We start from the raw sequence: 17,552 nt of genomic DNA, 5'->3' as shown, positions 1-17,552 counted from the left end.
AGTAATAAACAGAGTAATACACAGAGTAATACACAGAGTAATACACAGAGTAATACACAGAGTAATGTACTGAGTAATACACAGAGTAATACACAGAGTAATAGACAGAGTAATACACAGAGTAATATACTGAGTAATACACAGAGTAATACACAGAGTAATACACAGAGTAATACACAGAGTAATACACAGAGTAATACACAGAGTAATATACAGAGTAATACACAGAGTAATGTACTGAGTAATACACAGAGTAATACACAGAGTAATATACTGAGTAATACACAGAGTAATACACAGAGTAATAGACAGAGTAATATACTGAGTAATATACAGAGTAATACACAGAGTAATACACAGAGTAATACACAGAGTAATACACAGAGTAATATACAGAGTAATACACAGAGTAATACACAGAGTAATACACAGAGTAATACACAGAGTAATACACAGAGTAATATACAGAGTAATACACAGAGTAATACACAGAGTAATATACAGAGTAATACACAGAGTAATACACAGAGTAATATACAGAGTAATACACAGAGTAATATACAGAGTAATATACAGAGTAATACACAGAGTAATACACAGAGTAATATACAGAGTAATACACAGAGTAATGTACTGAGTAATACACAGAGTAATACACAGTGTAATACACAGAGTAATACACAGAGTAATATACAGAGTAATACACAGAGTAATATACAGAGTAATATACAGAGTAATACACAGAGTAATACACAGAGTAATACACAGAGTAATATACAGAGTAATACACAGAGTAATATACAGAGTAATATACAGAGTAATACACAGAGTAATACACAGAGTAATGTACTGAGTAATGTACTGAGTAATGTACTGAGTAATACACAGTGTAATACACAGAGTAATATACAGAGTAATACACAGAGTAATACACAGAGTAATACACAGAGTAATACACAGAGTAATATACTGAGTAATACACAGAGTAATATACAGAGTAATACACAGAGTAATATACTGAGTAATACACAGAGTAATACACAGAGTAATACACAGAGTAATATACAGAGTAATACACAGAGTAATACACAGAGTAATACACAGAGTAATACACAGAGTAATACACAGAGTAATATACTGAGTAATGTACAGAGTAATACACAGAGTAATACACAGAGTAATACACAGAGTAATACACAGAGTAATACACAGAGTAATACACAGAGTATTACACAGAGTAATATACAGAGTAATATACTGAGTAATATACTGAGTAATATACAGAGTAATATACAGAGTAATACACAGAGTAATACACAGAGTAATACACAGAGTAATACACAGAGTAATACACAGAGTAATATACAGAGTAATATACTGAGTATTACACAGAGTAATATACAGAGTAATATACTGAGTAATATACAGAGTAATATACAGAGTAATACACAGAGTAATACACAGAGTAATACACAGAGTAATACACAGAGTAATACACTGAGTATTACACAGAGTAATATACAGAGTAATACACAGAGTAATATACAGAGTAATACACAGAGTAATACACAGAGTAATACACAGAGTAATACACAGAGTAATATACAGAGTAATATACTGAGTATTACACAGAGTAATATACAGAGTAATACACAGAGTAATATACAGAGTAATACACAGAGTAATACACAGAGTAATACACAGAGTAATACACAGAGTAATACACAGAGTAATGTACTGAGTAATACACAGAGTAATATACTGAGTATTACACAGAGTAATACACAGAGTAATATACAGAGTAATACACAGAGTAATACACAGAGTAATACACAGAGTAATACACAGAGTAATATACTGAGTATTACACAGAGTAATATACAGAGTAATACACAGAGTAATACACAGAGTAATATACTGAGTAATATACAGAGTAATACACAGAGTAATATACAGAGTAATACACAGAGTAATATACAGAGTAATACACAGAGTATTACACAGAGTAATATACTGAGTAATATACAGAGTAATATACTGAGTAATATACAGAGTAATACACAGTGTAATACACAGAGTAATACACAGAGTAATACACAGAGTATTACACAGAGTAATACACAGAGTAATACACAGAGTAATACACAGAGTAATACACAGAGTAATACACAGAGTATTACACAGAGTAATACACTGAGTAATATACAGAGTAATATACAGAGTAATATACAGAGTAATACACAGAGTAATACACAGAGTAATACACAGAGTAATATACAGAGTAATATACAGAGTAATACACAGAGTAATATACTGAGTAATATACAGAGTAATACACAGAGTAATACACAGAGTATTACACAGAGTAATACACAGAGTAATATACAGAGTAATATACAGAGTAATATACAGAGTAATACACAGAGTAATATACAGAGTAATACACAGAGTAATATACAGAGTAATATACAGAGTAATACACAGAGTAATATACAGAGTAATACACAGAGTAATACACAGAGTATTATACAGAGTAATACACAGAGTAATATACTGAGTAATATACAGAGTAATACACAGAGTAATACACAGAGTAATATACAGAGTAATACACAGAGTAATATACAGAGTAATACACAGAGTAATACACAGAGTATTATACAGAGTATTACACAGAGTAATATACTGAGTAATATACAGAGTAATACACAGAGTAATACACAGAGTATTATACAGAGTAATATACAGAGTATTACACAGAGTAATATACAGAGTAATACACAGAGTAATACACAGAGTAATACACAGAGTAATACACAGAGTATTACACAGAGTAATACACTGAGTAATATACAGAGTAATATACAGAGTAATATACAGAGTAATACACAGAGTAATATACAGAGTAATACACAGAGTAATATACAGAGTAATATACAGAGTAATACACAGAGTAATATACAGAGTAATACACAGAGTAATACACAGAGTATTATACAGAGTATTACACAGAGTAATATACTGAGTAATATACAGAGTAATACACAGAGTAATACACAGAGTAATATACTGAGTAATATACAGAGTAATACACAGAGTAATACACAGAGTAATACACAGAGTAATACACAGAGTAATACACAGAGTAATACACAGAGTAATACACAGAGTAATACACAGAGTAATACACAGAGTAATACACTGAGTAATATACAGAGTAATACACAGAGTAATATACAGAGTAATACACAGAGTAATATACAGAGTAATACACAGAGTAATGTACAGTGTAATACACAGTGTAATACACAGAGTAATACACAGAGTAATATACTGAGTAATATACAGAGTAATATACAGAGTAATACACAGAGTAATATACAGAGTAATATACTGAGTAATATACAGAGTAATACACAGAGTAATACACAGAGTAATACACAGAGTAATATACAGAGTAATACACAGAGTAATACACAGAGTAATACACAGAGTAATACACAGAGTAATACACTGAGTAATATACAGAGTAATACACAGAGTAATATACAGAGTAATATACAGTGTAATACACAGTGTAATACACAGAGTAATACACAGAGTAATATACTGAGTAATATACAGAGTAATGTACTGAGTAATACACAGAGTAATATACAGAGTAATATACAGAGTAATACACAGAGTAATGTACAGTGTAATACACAGTGTAATACACAGAGTAATACACAGAGTAATATACTGAGTAATATACAGAGTAATATACAGAGTAATACACAGAGTAATATACAGAGTAATATACTGAGTAATATACAGAGTAATACACAGAGTAATACACAGAGTAATACACAGAGTAATACACAGAGTAATACACAGAGTAATACACAGAGTAATACACAGAGTAATACACAGAGTAATACACAGAGTAATACACTGAGTAATATACAGAGTAATACACAGAGTAATATACAGAGTAATACACAGAGTAATACACAGAGTAATACACAGAGTAATACACAGAGTAATACACTGAGTAATATACAGAGTAATACACAGAGTAATACACAGAGTAATACACAGAGTAATACACAGAGTAATACACAGAGTAATACACAGAGTATACACAGTGTAATACACAGAGTAATACACAGAGTAATACACAGAGTATTACACAGAGTAATATACTGAGTAATATACAGAGTAATATACAGAGTAATACACAGAGTATTACACAGAGTAATATACAGAGTAATACACAGTGTAATACACAGAGTAATACACAGAGTAATACACAGAGTATTACACAGAGTAATATACTGAGTAATATACAGAGTAATATACAGAGTAATATACAGAGTAATACCAGAGTATTACACAGAGTATACAAGAGTATTACACAGAGTATTACACAGAGTAATATACAGAGTAATACACAGAGTAATACACAGAGTAATACACAGAGTAATACACAGAGTAATATACAGAGTAATACACAGAGTAAATACAGAGTAATACACAGAGTAATACACAGAGTAATGTACGGAGTAATACACTGAGTAATATACAGAGTAATATACAGAGTAATATACAGAGTAATACACAGAGTAATATACAGAGTAATACACAGAGTAATACACAGAGTAATGTACTGAGTAATACACAGAGTAATATACAGAGATAAATATACAGAGTATTACACAGAGTAATATACAGAGTAATACACAGAGTAATACACAGAGTAATGTACTGAGTAATACACAGTGTAATACACAGAGTAATACACAGAGTAATATACAGAGTAATACACAGAGTAATACACAGAGTAATATACAGAGTAATACACAGAGTAATATACAGAGTAATATACAGAGTAATACACAGAGTAATATACAGAGTAATACACAGAGTAATACACAGAGTAATACACAGAGTAATATACAGAGTAATCTACAGAGTAATACACAGAGTAATATACAGAGTAATATACAGAGTAATACACAGAGTAATATACAGAGTAATATACAGAGTAATGTACTGAGTAATGTACTGAGTAATGTACTGAGTAATTACACAGAGTAACTAGTACTGGGGGAGGATCTGGCAGGTATGTGCACTGCGCTGTGTGTGGAGGGACTCATGTGTCCTCTGGGCTCAGGTCGGACTGCGTGGACATCTTGACTCAGTGCGGGGACAGGAAGCGTCTCCATGAGGGACAGACTCCGGAGAGGATCTGTGAGCTGCTGTCGCCCATCGACGACCCCGAGCGCTGCATCCCCCTGCAGAAGTACCTCAGTGAGTACACACTATATACAGTGGTATGCAAAAGTTTGGGCACCCCTTAGGAAAACCACTGCATCAGTTTGTCACTTGCTGAGCTTTTGAAGCAGCAACTTCATTTTAACATATGTTATACCTTATGGTAACAGAAACATCTCAGTAGTGAAATAACTTTTATTGGTCAAACAGAAACATGTTTATGTGCATTCAAACAAAAATAGGCATGTGCATAAATTTGGGCACCCCTAAGAAATAATTCCATTAATATTTAGTATTGCCTCCTTTTGCTGCAATAACGGCCTGTAGACGCCTCCTGTAGCCACAGACAAGTCCCTTAAGCCTGGCAGGTGGTATTTTGGCCCATTCTTCCACACAAAACGTCTCCAGTTCAGTCAGGTTTCTTGGCCTCCGTGCATGGACAGCCTTCTTCAAATAAATCCATACATTTTCAATGATGTTAAGGTCTGGGGACTGGGATGGCCATTCCAGAACATTGTACCTGTGCTTCTGCATGAATTCCTTGGTGGATTTTGATCGGTGCTTAGGATCATTGTCCTGCTGAAAAATCCAACCCCGGCGTAGCTTCAACTTTGTGACTGACTCTAGAACATTCTTGTCAAGAATCTCCTGGTACTGTAAGGAATTCATGTGGCCCTCAACTTTAACAAGTTTTCCAGTACCTGTGCTAGCCACACAGCCCCATAACATGATAGATCCTCCACCAAATTTTACAGTGGGCAACAAGTTCTTTTCATTGAATGCAGTGTGTTTTTTTCGCCATGCATACCTGTTCATGTTATGACCAAATAACTCAATCTTGGTCTCATCTGACCACAGTATTTTGTTCCAAAATGCTTCTGGCTTGTCCAGATGTGCTTTTGCATACCTCATGCGACTCTTCTTGTGATTAACACTCAGGAAAGGCTTTTTGCACATCACCCTTCCAATGAGCTCTTCCTGGTGCAAAGTACGCTGGATTGTGGAACGGTGAACAACTACACCATCAGCAGCCAGATGTTGTTGTAGTTCTCTGGAGGTGGTCTGTGGCTTCTCTGTGACCATTTTCACCATCCTTCGCCTGTGCCTTTCCCCTATTTTTGTCGGCCTACCACATCTTTCCTTCACACGGACTGTTCCTGTGGCCTTCCATTTCACAACTACGTTTCTGACTGTGGAGACAGACAGTTTAAACCTGTCAGATAATTTTTTGTACCCTTCTCCTAATTTATAATGTTGGATTATCTTAGCTTTCAGGTCAGTGGAGAGTTGTTTTGAGGTCCCCATCTTGCCACTCCCTAAGAAAGAACCTAGGCCAGGCACAGCCAGCTATTACCTATGTTAAATAGCCTTTTTCATGATTGGTTCCACCTGTCTTTGTAATTGAAGGTCTAATGAGCTAATCAAAGCAATTTTGTGCAGCAACCTGTCAGCTATAAATCCGTACAGGTGTTGAAATGAATGCTATTTATAAGGGTGCCCAAACTTTTGCACATCCCATTTTTTGCATTTTATTTTATTATAATAAAACTATGTAATGCTACCCTAAGAATTTTGGTCTGGAAAACACTAAAACGTCTACATCTTTGTAGGAAAACAAATGTTGTTGCTGTGATCTTCTATTATAAAGGAAAAGCAAATTGTCATGAAATCTCAGAGGGGTGCCCAAACTTTTGCATACCACTGTATATATGCAGCCTGGACTCCAGGTCCGGCACTCCGGCTGGGGTTTCCATGTTGATGCCGTACTCATAAATATATATATATATATATATATTTATGAGTACATATATATATATGAGTATATATATGCACAGATCCCTCAGTGAGTAGCAGCATCAGAAACCCTCTCCTCCTCTTCTCTTATCTGACGGTCATGTTTAACCCTGTCCGCTCCCCCCCCCAGCCCCCAGCTCTCTGGGCAGTAGCGTGGTGGAGGAGGTGATCCACCCCTGTAACCCCAACCCGTGTCCCAGCAGCCACCTGTGCCAGGTGAACCGGAGGGGCTGCCTGGACCACAACTGCCTGCCCTACCTCTGCGTACCAGGTAACAAGAACAAGGGTCACTTTAATATAATTCACTTTAATATAATACTAAGAACCGTCAGCATCTGCACTTTATGTCTCCATACCTGATGTGTGTGTGTGTGTGTGTGTGTGTGTGTGTGTGTGTGTGTGTGTGTGTGTGTGTGTGTGTGTGTGTGTGTGTGTGTGTGTGTGTGTGTGTGTGTGTGTGTGTGTCAGGCTGTAAGCTGGGCGAGGCGTCAGAGTTCCTGGTCCTCCAGGACTCCCGTGTTCTGGTCCCGACCCGCTCCGGCCCGTCCGGCTGTCAGGAGGTGTGCAGCTGTGGGAGCAGCGGCCGGCTGGAGAACTGTGAGGAGACGCCCTGTGTGGACACCAGCCGGAGCTGCAGTACCACGGGGGGCCGCAGGAGTAAGACCCTTATTATTGTGTGGGAGTAATTCCTGACACTCCAGCTGATCGAAGGATTAGACTAACAATGGGTGCAACAACTTAAATATGTTCCAAAAGAATTACTCAAAATTATGAGTAAAAAATAATGAATCAATCATTGATAAGATTTAATCATCGTCCCGAAATTCGAGAAAAAGAAGAGAACAATTTCCCCAAATTAGATATTTTGAGAAAAGTAAGTGAAACATGTTTAAAAAATGCCCCAATAAAAAAAAGTATGTACATCTGTTCCAAATACATAAGTAAAACAAAAGTCAGAAAGATATTTGTAAAACACGTTAAAAAAAAAGGTTTGAATGAATTATTTACAATTATTAATTGACTGAGTGAGGCCTGTATGAGAAATACATGTAATATTTATTTTAGTGCAGCCCCCTGGCCCCTCGTTAACTCTGCAGGGCCGCTGATGATCAGCTTAATTAACTCTCAGTCTCACAGAGATGGCTCAGACCTGAGGAGGTTAATTAATGAGTGTGTGTGAGGTATAGCTCCTTCCCTCCCTGCATCACCTCCTGTGGGAGGACAGCTTGGGAGGCTTTCAGCTCTCACACTGACCCCCCATTCACTCTGCTCTTCCTCCTGCAGTGCTCTCACGCTGCCACTAGAGGGCAGAACAGTAACGTGTGTGTGTGTGTGTGTGTGTGTGTGTGTGTGTGTGTGTGTCTTCCCTGCAGGTCACGGCTCCTTGTTCAGGATGGACTGCCGCTCCTGCTCCTGCTTCTCCGGGGAATCCATCTGCTCCCAGAAACCCTGCCTCACCCCCCACAGCTCGGAGGACGACAGGAGGCTCTTCACGGGTGTGTGTGTGTGTGTGTGTGTGTGTGTGCGCGCGCGTGTGTGCGTGCGCATGTTTGTGTGTACGGCTGTAATAGACAGTACACTTCCTGTAAAGCTTGCATGCAGGATAATGCATGTCCCCCCCCCAGGTCTGCCGTGCAGCTGCCCAGACCACTTTGTTCCGATGTGTGCGTCTAACGGTCGGACGTACCCCAGCGCCTGCGTGGCTCGGTGCCTCGGGTTCGGAGACCAGCAGTTCCAGTTCGGACGCTGCAGACTCAGCGACCCCTGCAGGGGGAAGGCCTGCTCCAGGAACCAGAGGTGAGGCCCCTTTCCTTGTCTCCTATTCTCTGTCCTCATCTCCTCTTTCTTTTTGTCCTCTTTCCTCTTTCCTATCCCCTATTTCCTTATCTCCTCTTGATCCTCTCTTACTCTCTTACATCTTTCTTGTCTGTGTGTGTGTGTGTGTGTGTGTGTGTGTGTGTGTGTGTGTGTGTGTGTGTATGTGTGTGTGTGTGTGTGTGTGTGTGTGCAGGTGTGTCCCCCGGTACGCAGTGTGTCTGAGCGACTCCTCAGACTGTCCTCAGTATGAGTGTGTGGGTCGTCCCGCAGCATGCGACCGCACCAACGTGCAGCCGGCCTGTGACACAGACGGCCTCGTGCATGCCAACACGTGCATGCTCCTGCAGGCCGGCAAGACCCTGGCTTACCTGGGACACTGCCAGGTGAGGGACCCTCATATATCAGTAAATAAAAGGTGTAAAGGGGTTTAGATATAGAGACGTTGTTAATAAAGGACTCAGGTAATAACACTGTGTGTGTGTGTGTGTGTGTGTGTGTGTGTGTGTGTGTGTGTGTGTGTGTGTGTGTGTGTGTGTGTGTGTGTGTGTGTGTGTGTGCAGGAGGCGTGCAGGCGGCCTGCCCCGGTGTGCGGTCAGAACGGAGAGACCTACAGCACGGTGTGTGAGGCCTTCTCTGACCGTGTTGCCGTGGACTACCAGGGGTCCTGCCATGCTGTGGGGCCGGTTTCTGACGGGGCCCCCGAGTCTGCGTGCAGTGGTATCCCCTGCCCCCCCCTCTCCACTGCAGGCTGCCAGCCCATCACCCCCCCAGGTCAGGAAAAACTGAAACCACTTGTGTGTTTTCGGCAAGGTGAGGCTGTGTTTCTGACCCGTGACCTCTGACCCCTTAGGAGCCTGCTGCCCCATCTGTGCCGCCATGCTGCAGATCCTCTGGAACAAGGAGCAGATCAACACCTTCGCTAAGGTACACACACACACACACACACACACACACACACACACACACACACACACACACACACACACACACACACACACACACACACACAGATGCTGCAGATCCTCTGGAACAAGGAGCAGATCAACACCTTCGCTAAGGTACACACGCACACACAAAATAGCGCTCATACATTTTCTGTAATTTAATTATCAATATATATATATATTGAACACGAACTTCCTGTATGTGTGAACCTCCTAAATGTAGCTAATTTGAATTAGAATTAAGAAGTAAATAAATATATTTTGATACTTTTTATTAAAGTTAAAGTAAGAACATGTTTAAAAATAGGTCAGATGTAATTACAGAGGTTGACCACTAGCTGGCGATATACACCCAAAGATCTCATACAGCCTCTAACACACACAGAGCTGATAAATGTGATATATATATAATATTTAATAAAACAGTACAGAACAAACACACTTGAACGAACAGCACAGATTACTGTTATTAATAATTGATAAACACAAAGAGAGAATCAAAGCACAGACAGCTGTTCCTCTGCCTCGGATCATAATAAGTATTCATTCATTAAAAACCTCTCTACACTTTTTCTTTATTTACATTTGCATATCTCTTATCATAGAAACACTGAGTCATGTGCAGAGATGGAGAATTACTCCTGCTCATAATTATCTCTAATATCAGAGTTAATATTATTATGATTTTCATCCTTTTACAATTTACTGATCAAATGTACTATTTAGTGTCCAGCTCAGTGTTTATTTACTTGATGTATTTTGTTTCCATCCATCCACAATAATATGCAATTGTGTTTATTTACTTATCTAATTTACATGTGTCCTCTGACTGTGTGTGTGTGTGTGTGCCGGCCCCACAGCTGAACAGGAAGCCGGTGACGGTACGTGGCGTGCTGCAGGTCCTCCGGCTGCACGTCTCCGTGCCGCAGTGCGACGTCTTCGGGTTCCTGAGCATCGACCAGCAGCTGGTGGTGCTCATTGCCCCTGTAGACCAGCAGCCCACCCCCCTGCAGGTACACACACACACACACACACACACACACACACACACACACACACACAATAAACTCTGATTAAAGTTTAAACTAAGCTAATCCAAGTTTATTGATGAAAACCAAATGAAATGAAGCTGGATCAACGTGGAGGAGCTTGTTTACTGAATCAAGTAAACCAATACAAACGTCTTAAAGGTAAACTCAGATCTGTCTCCTGCAGTCCCTCCTTCTTTAGTCTTCATATTTATTTATCATATTAAGTGTTCCTGCAGGAGCTTGTATCAGAGATCAGAGGGGGGCCAATCCCCCTGTACCTGGGGCCCTGCAGGGGGTCTATCAGGTTACAGGGAGAGGCTCCTCTGCTCTGGATCTGGAGCTGCCATGTCTTCAGGCTCTAATCAGTCTGATCTAAACTTAGAACCAGTTCAGGCCCAGCAGCAGCAGAGACCCTGAGAGAGAAGCAGAATAAAACCCCAGCTTTAGGATCCTGAACGCCACCGAACGCTGTGTGCGTCTCTCTTTAGTGTCCCCTGGTCTCCAGCTGTGTGCGTCTCTCTTTAGTGTCCCCTGGTCTCCAGCTGTGTGCGTCTCTCTTTAGTGTCCCCTGGTCTCCAGCTGTGTGCGTCTCTCTTTAGCGTTCCCTGGTCTCCAGCTGTGTGCGTCTCTCTTTAGTGTCCCCTGGTCTCCAGCTGTGTGCGTCTCTCTTTAGTGTCCCCTGGTCTCCAGCTGTGTGCGTCTCTCTTTAGTGTCCCCTGGTCTCCGGCTGTGTGCGTCTCTCTTTAGTGTCCCCTGGTCTCCAGCTGTGTGCGTCTCTCTTTAGCGTTCCCTGGTCTCCAGCTGTGTGCGTCTCTCTTTAGTGTCCCCTGGTCTCCAGCTGTGTGCGTCTCTCTTTAGCGTTCCCTGGTCTCCAGCTGTGTGCGTCTCTCTTTAGTGTTCCCTGGTCTCCAGCTGTGTGCGTCTCTCTTTAGTGTCCCCTGGTCTCCAGCTGTGTGCGTCTCTCTTTAGTGTTCCCTGGTCTCCAGCTGTGTGCGTCTCTCTTTAGTGTCCCCTGGTCTCCAGCTGTGTGCGTCTCTCTTTAGCGTTCCCTGGTCTCCAGCTGTGTGCGTCTCTCTTTAGTGTCCCCTGGTCTCCGTTGTGTTGGAGCTTCTTGCAGCGTTTGGTTTCTGCAGCTTTTAGTAAACTGCTCATGTTTCCTCTGCTGAATGTTCTCTAGATGCTGCAGATGTTGAAGAGTTGAGTTTTGGGTGGTTGTAGCGCGTCAGCACCTGTCAGCGTCTCTAATAAAGACGTATAGGAATGACGTCTGACGCTGCAGATGTGTCCGGTCTTTTTTTAGCTGAAGGTCTCGGTGTCCCGCTGAAGAAGCACAGTGACCGTACAGAGGGTTTATCTCATAAAAGAGATTTAATAAACCAGCTGAGATACAGACAGATTCAGGGTGTATTTATCTCTGTCACCGTGCAGTGAGCCGGTGAAATGCAAATAATCAACATCCCAGACGATGTCACACTAGCTATTGTCTTCAAGGACTTAGGATAACTGTCTCTGTGCAAAACAACGTGCAGATTGTATGTGTGTTTGGCATTTCTAAAGGACACACTGAGATCTCCTGAGGGCTTCAAACTGAACAGTGGGAGTGAAATGGTTTGTTTTTCTTATCATTAAAGCATGTTAACATGGCCAAAATGCAAGAAAATGCACCAAAAAAAGTAAGTCTTATGACCCTTTCAGGACCTTTTCAATGGTTTTTAATGGGATTTTAAGGGTACATTTTTCTGAATCTCTGCATTTCTTTTTACCATTACTGTGTTGTTCATTCTCCAGATAGATCTGCAGACACAGAGACATGTTCAGAGCATGCATTTGAAATTAAAGGGGCAGGAAGGCTGTGAACAAGAAGACCATTTATTAAATTAAATGATAATAAACCTGGATGTCATTTGTCTCTCATCAGTCTGTGATGTATTGGAGCAGAGCCGTTCTTTCAGTGTGTCTGCTGCCTGGATATGAGAGTTATATTATATCATATATATATATATATATGATATAATATATAAGATAAGAACATCTCCTCTTCCCTGCAGCTCTTCACTTTCTCAGGGCCAACCTGTAGGACTGAACGATGAATCATTTATACTTTCAAATTCATAAAGCTGAGAGACTCAGTGAAGACTGTAAATGAGAGGCTAAGGGTCGGGACATCTCTAAGCTGGTTGACCAATCACAACAGAGCTGCCAGCAAAACAATCAGAGCAGACTGGGCTCTGGTTTCAGGCGGAAGGTGAAACATTAGAGCACTTCACTGGGACGTGTGTCCAGATTTTCGAACCTATGAAAGCTCACACTCTGATGGATGGAGGTCAGAGTGACTGTGAGCAGGAACAGAAACACGTTAAGGTCTCCGTGATCAAAGGCTCTTAGTTTTGCCTGTTACTAAGCAACAGCTCCTGTAGAAGTGATTTCCATCCAAACAAAGTTTGTGTATTCATAAAGCACTTCCTGTTCCCTCGCTCAGAAACACAAACAACAACCCTGAGACTAAACCATGAGGAAAGGTATCCCACAATGCATCAGGCTAAGTGTGTGTCTGAGTCGGGGCTTAACTCTATAGAAATATACATCATAAACGTTTGAGAGTATTTTCAGACACAATCCCGAACCTCATGGAGGGCTCTCATTGGATGCTGCCTTCAGGGACCCTCCCAGAAGCCCCCTTGTACTGAGTGTGTGTGTGGTGTGTTTGCAGATTGAGGCGTGCAACAAGGAGGCGGAGAAGATCGACTCCCTCATTAACTATGCGAGCCCCACCCTGGTCTCCCACGTCCCCCTGTCAGCTTTCTTGTCCTCGGAGATCAGGACCTCCTCCATACACTCCTCCGGGGGGGCGGGGTCTTCCCCTCTTCCCCCAGTCCTCACACTCTTCCTAGGCCTCCTCATCGCTGGTCTCCCCTCCCTATGAGGCCTCATTCTCACCCCCCAGAGGTGAGTGTCTGAGTGGGGGAGTCACAGAAGGAACTCTCGACAATCATTCCTATCGACAATCAGCCGGTGGAAAAGCTTTTATTTTTAAAAGCTTTTCGTACAAACAGTGTTACTCACGGGTTTCCCCCCAGTGAAGTGTGTGTGTGTGTGTGTGTGTGTGTGTGTGTGTGTGTGTGTGTGTGTGTGTGTGTGTGTGTGTGTGTGTGTGTGTGTGTGTGTGTGTGTGTGTGTGTGTGTCTGATTGGATTTTGGAGACAATTAAGGACAACACATCCCCGTCTGACAAATTACCCAGAATTCCCTCTGCCACACACACACTTCACACAGATAGGTTTTGCTCGGTGCAGACTAATTCTTGGAAGTCTGATATATTTTTTAAAAGTGACACTTTGTTCCAGCCTGAACTTTTGAATGATTATGTATTTACGTGTAATAAGATGTGTGTGTATCTGGACCTACAGTGTTTGAACCTCACAGTGTTAGTTTTTGCTCATGAAGCCTCTAAAGTCGGAGAATGAAGGATGGTGTTACAAGGCTTTCCTCCCAAATATAAAGACATGGTGACACTTTATCTGATGTGGTGTTCATAAACAGTCATTTATATTATTATATTTTATATATATTATATATAAGGACCTTCATGCATGACAATCTATGAATATTCTCTGATGGATTTCCAGCTTAAAATGAGGATATTGTTCATTTTTGATGAATCTGATTATTTTTAGATCATAACTAATTGAGTTTGTTCGATAAAATGTAAAACAAATATTGGACCCCAATCAAAGCCTCTCTTAAATGCCAAATCATTGTATTTCTTCACAGGTGTTTGAATATTATGCTGCATTTGTTTCAAAAACGCTTAAAATCTGCAGAAAAATGGAGCTGCAGTAATTAGACAATGATCAATAATTCATAATTAAGCTTTAAAAGGGATGTTTCTGTTTCCAGCCTCAAATTTGAAGATTTTAGCTTTTGTCAAATTAAAGTGAATATATCTGGACATTTAAGGGTTCGTGAGTTGCAGTAAAAGTACATAAATGAGGCATTCAGGAGTGTTTCATGAGCACCACGTGTGATGTAAAGTGTTCTCAGTATTAAAGGGACGCTTCAAGTCTGTACAAACCAGAAGCCATTATTAACAAAGGCCAATCACTACCCACAATCCTCTCTGGGTGGACCTCTCTCTATGCGTCGTGTCGTATAGGAAGTAAAAATGAAATGCAATAACTTTATATATTAAGAAGTGTTTCTATATGTGTCTCCGATCACCTCTGTGCCAATGCGTGCGTGCGTGCGTGTGTGCGTGTGTGTGTGTGTGTGTTAGGCAGCTCCTCCTCCAGTATTACTTTATATTATAAATAGTATGTGTATTGCTGTGTCTCTGCTGTGTGTTTTCTGTGTTGCATTCGATGTCACAATAAGTTGTTTACACCTAAAGAAGGAAGAATAGTTCAGCGTTTTGGGATCAAATCTTTCGGGGATTCAGACAATGAGCTCGATATTAATCTGATGTCTGAGCGTTAATAAAAGCTTAGTTTAACAGGGACTTAATATGCATCTGACAAGTACAAGGTAGTGTTATTGAAAAAGTAGGCTCGTCTAAAGGGTCATGTTGGAGGCAGAAAGTCCTGCAGAGCACAAATAAAACACTGTTTAGACCCTGAAAACTCGTGGTAAAAACCCAAATAAGCAGAATTATATGTGATTTATTGCAATAAAAGCATCGAAAAGGATGCAGAAGTTGCTGAGTCATGTTAAAAGTCTTGTTATGTTGGGTTTTCAGGAAGAGGACAAGCAAACAACTCTTAATTAAATCTCTAACCGCTAAGCTAACGTTGTAGCTGCAGCATCATCTAAATGAGGGATACATACACAGATATCTGCCTACTGTGTAGCTTAAACATGCCTTTACAGTGTTATTATTTTACTATAGGAGCCATCAAACACTATGATAACCTTTCCCTACAACTGGTAATCGTCTAATCTTAGCTATTGGCACTTTTTTTGAAAGAGCTACGCTAGCTGTTCCCATCCTTTAGTCTTTATGCTAAGCTAAGCTACATATATCATACCTCTGTATTTAACACACAGACATGAGATTTATATCCATCCATCCTCTGACTCTCAGGAAGAAATGTAGTTTGCAAATTCCTCAACATGCTGAACTATTCGTAAATAGTGCTCCAAACAGATCTGTTAGCTGGAAGCTAATGTGTTTCCTACCAGGACTGGTGCTTTGTGTTGTTCTGTTCCTCACGTTGGACTCCTCCTACCAAAGGTTCTCTAAATGTTATTCTCTTTCCACCATCACTGTTCGACTCTGTATAAGTGCCGTGAATTTGAATAAGAATCTGAAGAAACAGGGTGCATATTTAATGAACTATAAAAAAGCAATACAAAGTAGTTGTTTCTCTGTTTCTATCTCAAATTGCTGCGAGACGTTTTCAGACTGACTTCAGACCAGCGTTCACTCCTAATTCTTGCAGACTCCATCCTTCATATTCAGACAATAATGCATTGGCAGACCGGCCTGGAGACTGACCAGGAATAATGAAATGTAACCCAAAGCATGACGTAAAACTGAGAGTAAAGTCAGCATAGAGTGAGTTACTTTAGAGAGTAGTTGTACTGTTTGCTGAAAAGGCTCCTGAAGTCTGAACCTGCCGGAGAAATCTGTGCAGTAATTCAGCGTGATCTGAATCATTTACAGCCTGGTTTCAGTGTGAGTGTGAGTCTGAGTGTTTCAGTGTGAGTGTGTGAGTTTCAGTGTGAGTGTGAGTCTGAGTGTTTCAGTGTGAGTGTGTGAGTTTCAGTGTGAGTGTTTTAGTGTGTGAGTTTCAGTGTGAGTGTGTCAGTGTGAGTGTGTCAGTGTGAGTGTGTCAGTGTTCAGTGTGAGTGTGTCAGTGTGTCAGTGTGAGTGTGTCAGTGTGAGTGTGTCAGTGTGAGTGTTTCAGTGTGAGTGTGTCAGTGTCAGTGTGTCAGTGTGTCAGTGTGAGTGTTTTAGTGTGTGAGTTTCAGTGTGAGTGTGTCAGTGTGAGTGTGTCAGTGTTTCAGTGTGAGTGTGTCAGTGTTTCAGTGTGAGTGTGTCAGTGTGAGTGTTTCAGTGTGAGTGTGTCAGTGTTTCAGTGTGAGTGTGTCAGTGTTTCAGTGTGAGTGTTTCAGTGTGAGTGTTTCAGTGTGAGTGTGTCAGTGTGAGTGTGTCAGTGTTTCAGTGTGAGTGTTTCAGTGTGAGTGTGTCAGTGTTTCAGTGTGAGTGTGTCAGTGTGAGTGTGTCAGTGTGAGTGTTTCAGTGTGAGTGTGTCAGTGTGTCAGTGTGAGTGTGTCAGTGTGAGTGTGTCAGTGTGAGTGTTTCAGTGTGAGTGTGTCAGTGTCAGTGTGTCAGTGTGTCAGTGTGAGTGTTTAGTGTGTGAGTTTCAGTGTGAGTGTGTCAGTGTGAGTGTCTGTGAGTGTTTCAGTGTGAGTGTGTCAGTGTGAGTGTTTCAGTGTGAGTGTGTCAGTGTGTCAGTGTGAGTGTCAGTGTGAGTGTGTCAGTGTGAGTGTTTCAGTGTGAGTGTGTCAGTGTGAGTGTTTCAGTGTGAGTGTGTCAGTGTGAGTGTGTCAGTGTGAGTGTGTCAGTGTGAGTGTTTCAGTGTGAGTGTGTCAGTGTTTTCAGTGTGAGTGTGTCAGTGTGAGTGTGTCAGTGTGAGTGTGTCAGTGTGAGTGTGTCAGGTGTGTTTCAGTGTGAGTGTGTCAGTGTGAGTGTGTCAGTGTTTCAGTGTGT

General features: G+C 40.9%; 1 protein-coding gene across 2 annotated transcripts in view; it reads left to right on the top strand.

Moving 5' to 3' along the window:
- Positions 1–16,195, top strand: part of reck (reversion-inducing-cysteine-rich protein with kazal motifs) — a 29,859-nt gene extending 13,664 nt beyond the window's left edge. For both annotated transcript variants that reach the window (XM_063873903.1, XM_063873904.1), the window contains 10 exons: positions 5,156–5,292; positions 7,181–7,321; positions 7,519–7,707; positions 8,424–8,546; positions 8,676–8,847; positions 9,062–9,251; positions 9,429–9,639; positions 9,719–9,792; positions 10,673–10,825; positions 13,554–16,195. In XM_063873903.1, coding sequence (XP_063729973.1) covers positions 5,156–5,292; positions 7,181–7,321; positions 7,519–7,707; positions 8,424–8,546; positions 8,676–8,847; positions 9,062–9,251; positions 9,429–9,639; positions 9,719–9,792; positions 10,673–10,825; positions 13,554–13,766 — 1,603 coding nt within the window. In that variant the 3' untranslated portion in view covers positions 13,767–16,195. The remainder of the gene's footprint in view (positions 1–5,155; positions 5,293–7,180; positions 7,322–7,518; positions 7,708–8,423; positions 8,547–8,675; positions 8,848–9,061; positions 9,252–9,428; positions 9,640–9,718; positions 9,793–10,672; positions 10,826–13,553) is intronic.
- The last annotated feature ends 1,357 nt before the right edge of the window (positions 16,196–17,552 follow it).

The sequence above is a fragment of the Eleginops maclovinus genome, chromosome 21 (assembly GCF_036324505.1).
Source record: "Eleginops maclovinus isolate JMC-PN-2008 ecotype Puerto Natales chromosome 21, JC_Emac_rtc_rv5, whole genome shotgun sequence".
Classification (NCBI taxonomy): domain Eukaryota; kingdom Metazoa; phylum Chordata; class Actinopteri; order Perciformes; family Eleginopidae; genus Eleginops; species Eleginops maclovinus.
Note: the sequence above shows the minus strand (reverse complement) of the source record. Positions and strands in the feature narration are given on the sequence as shown.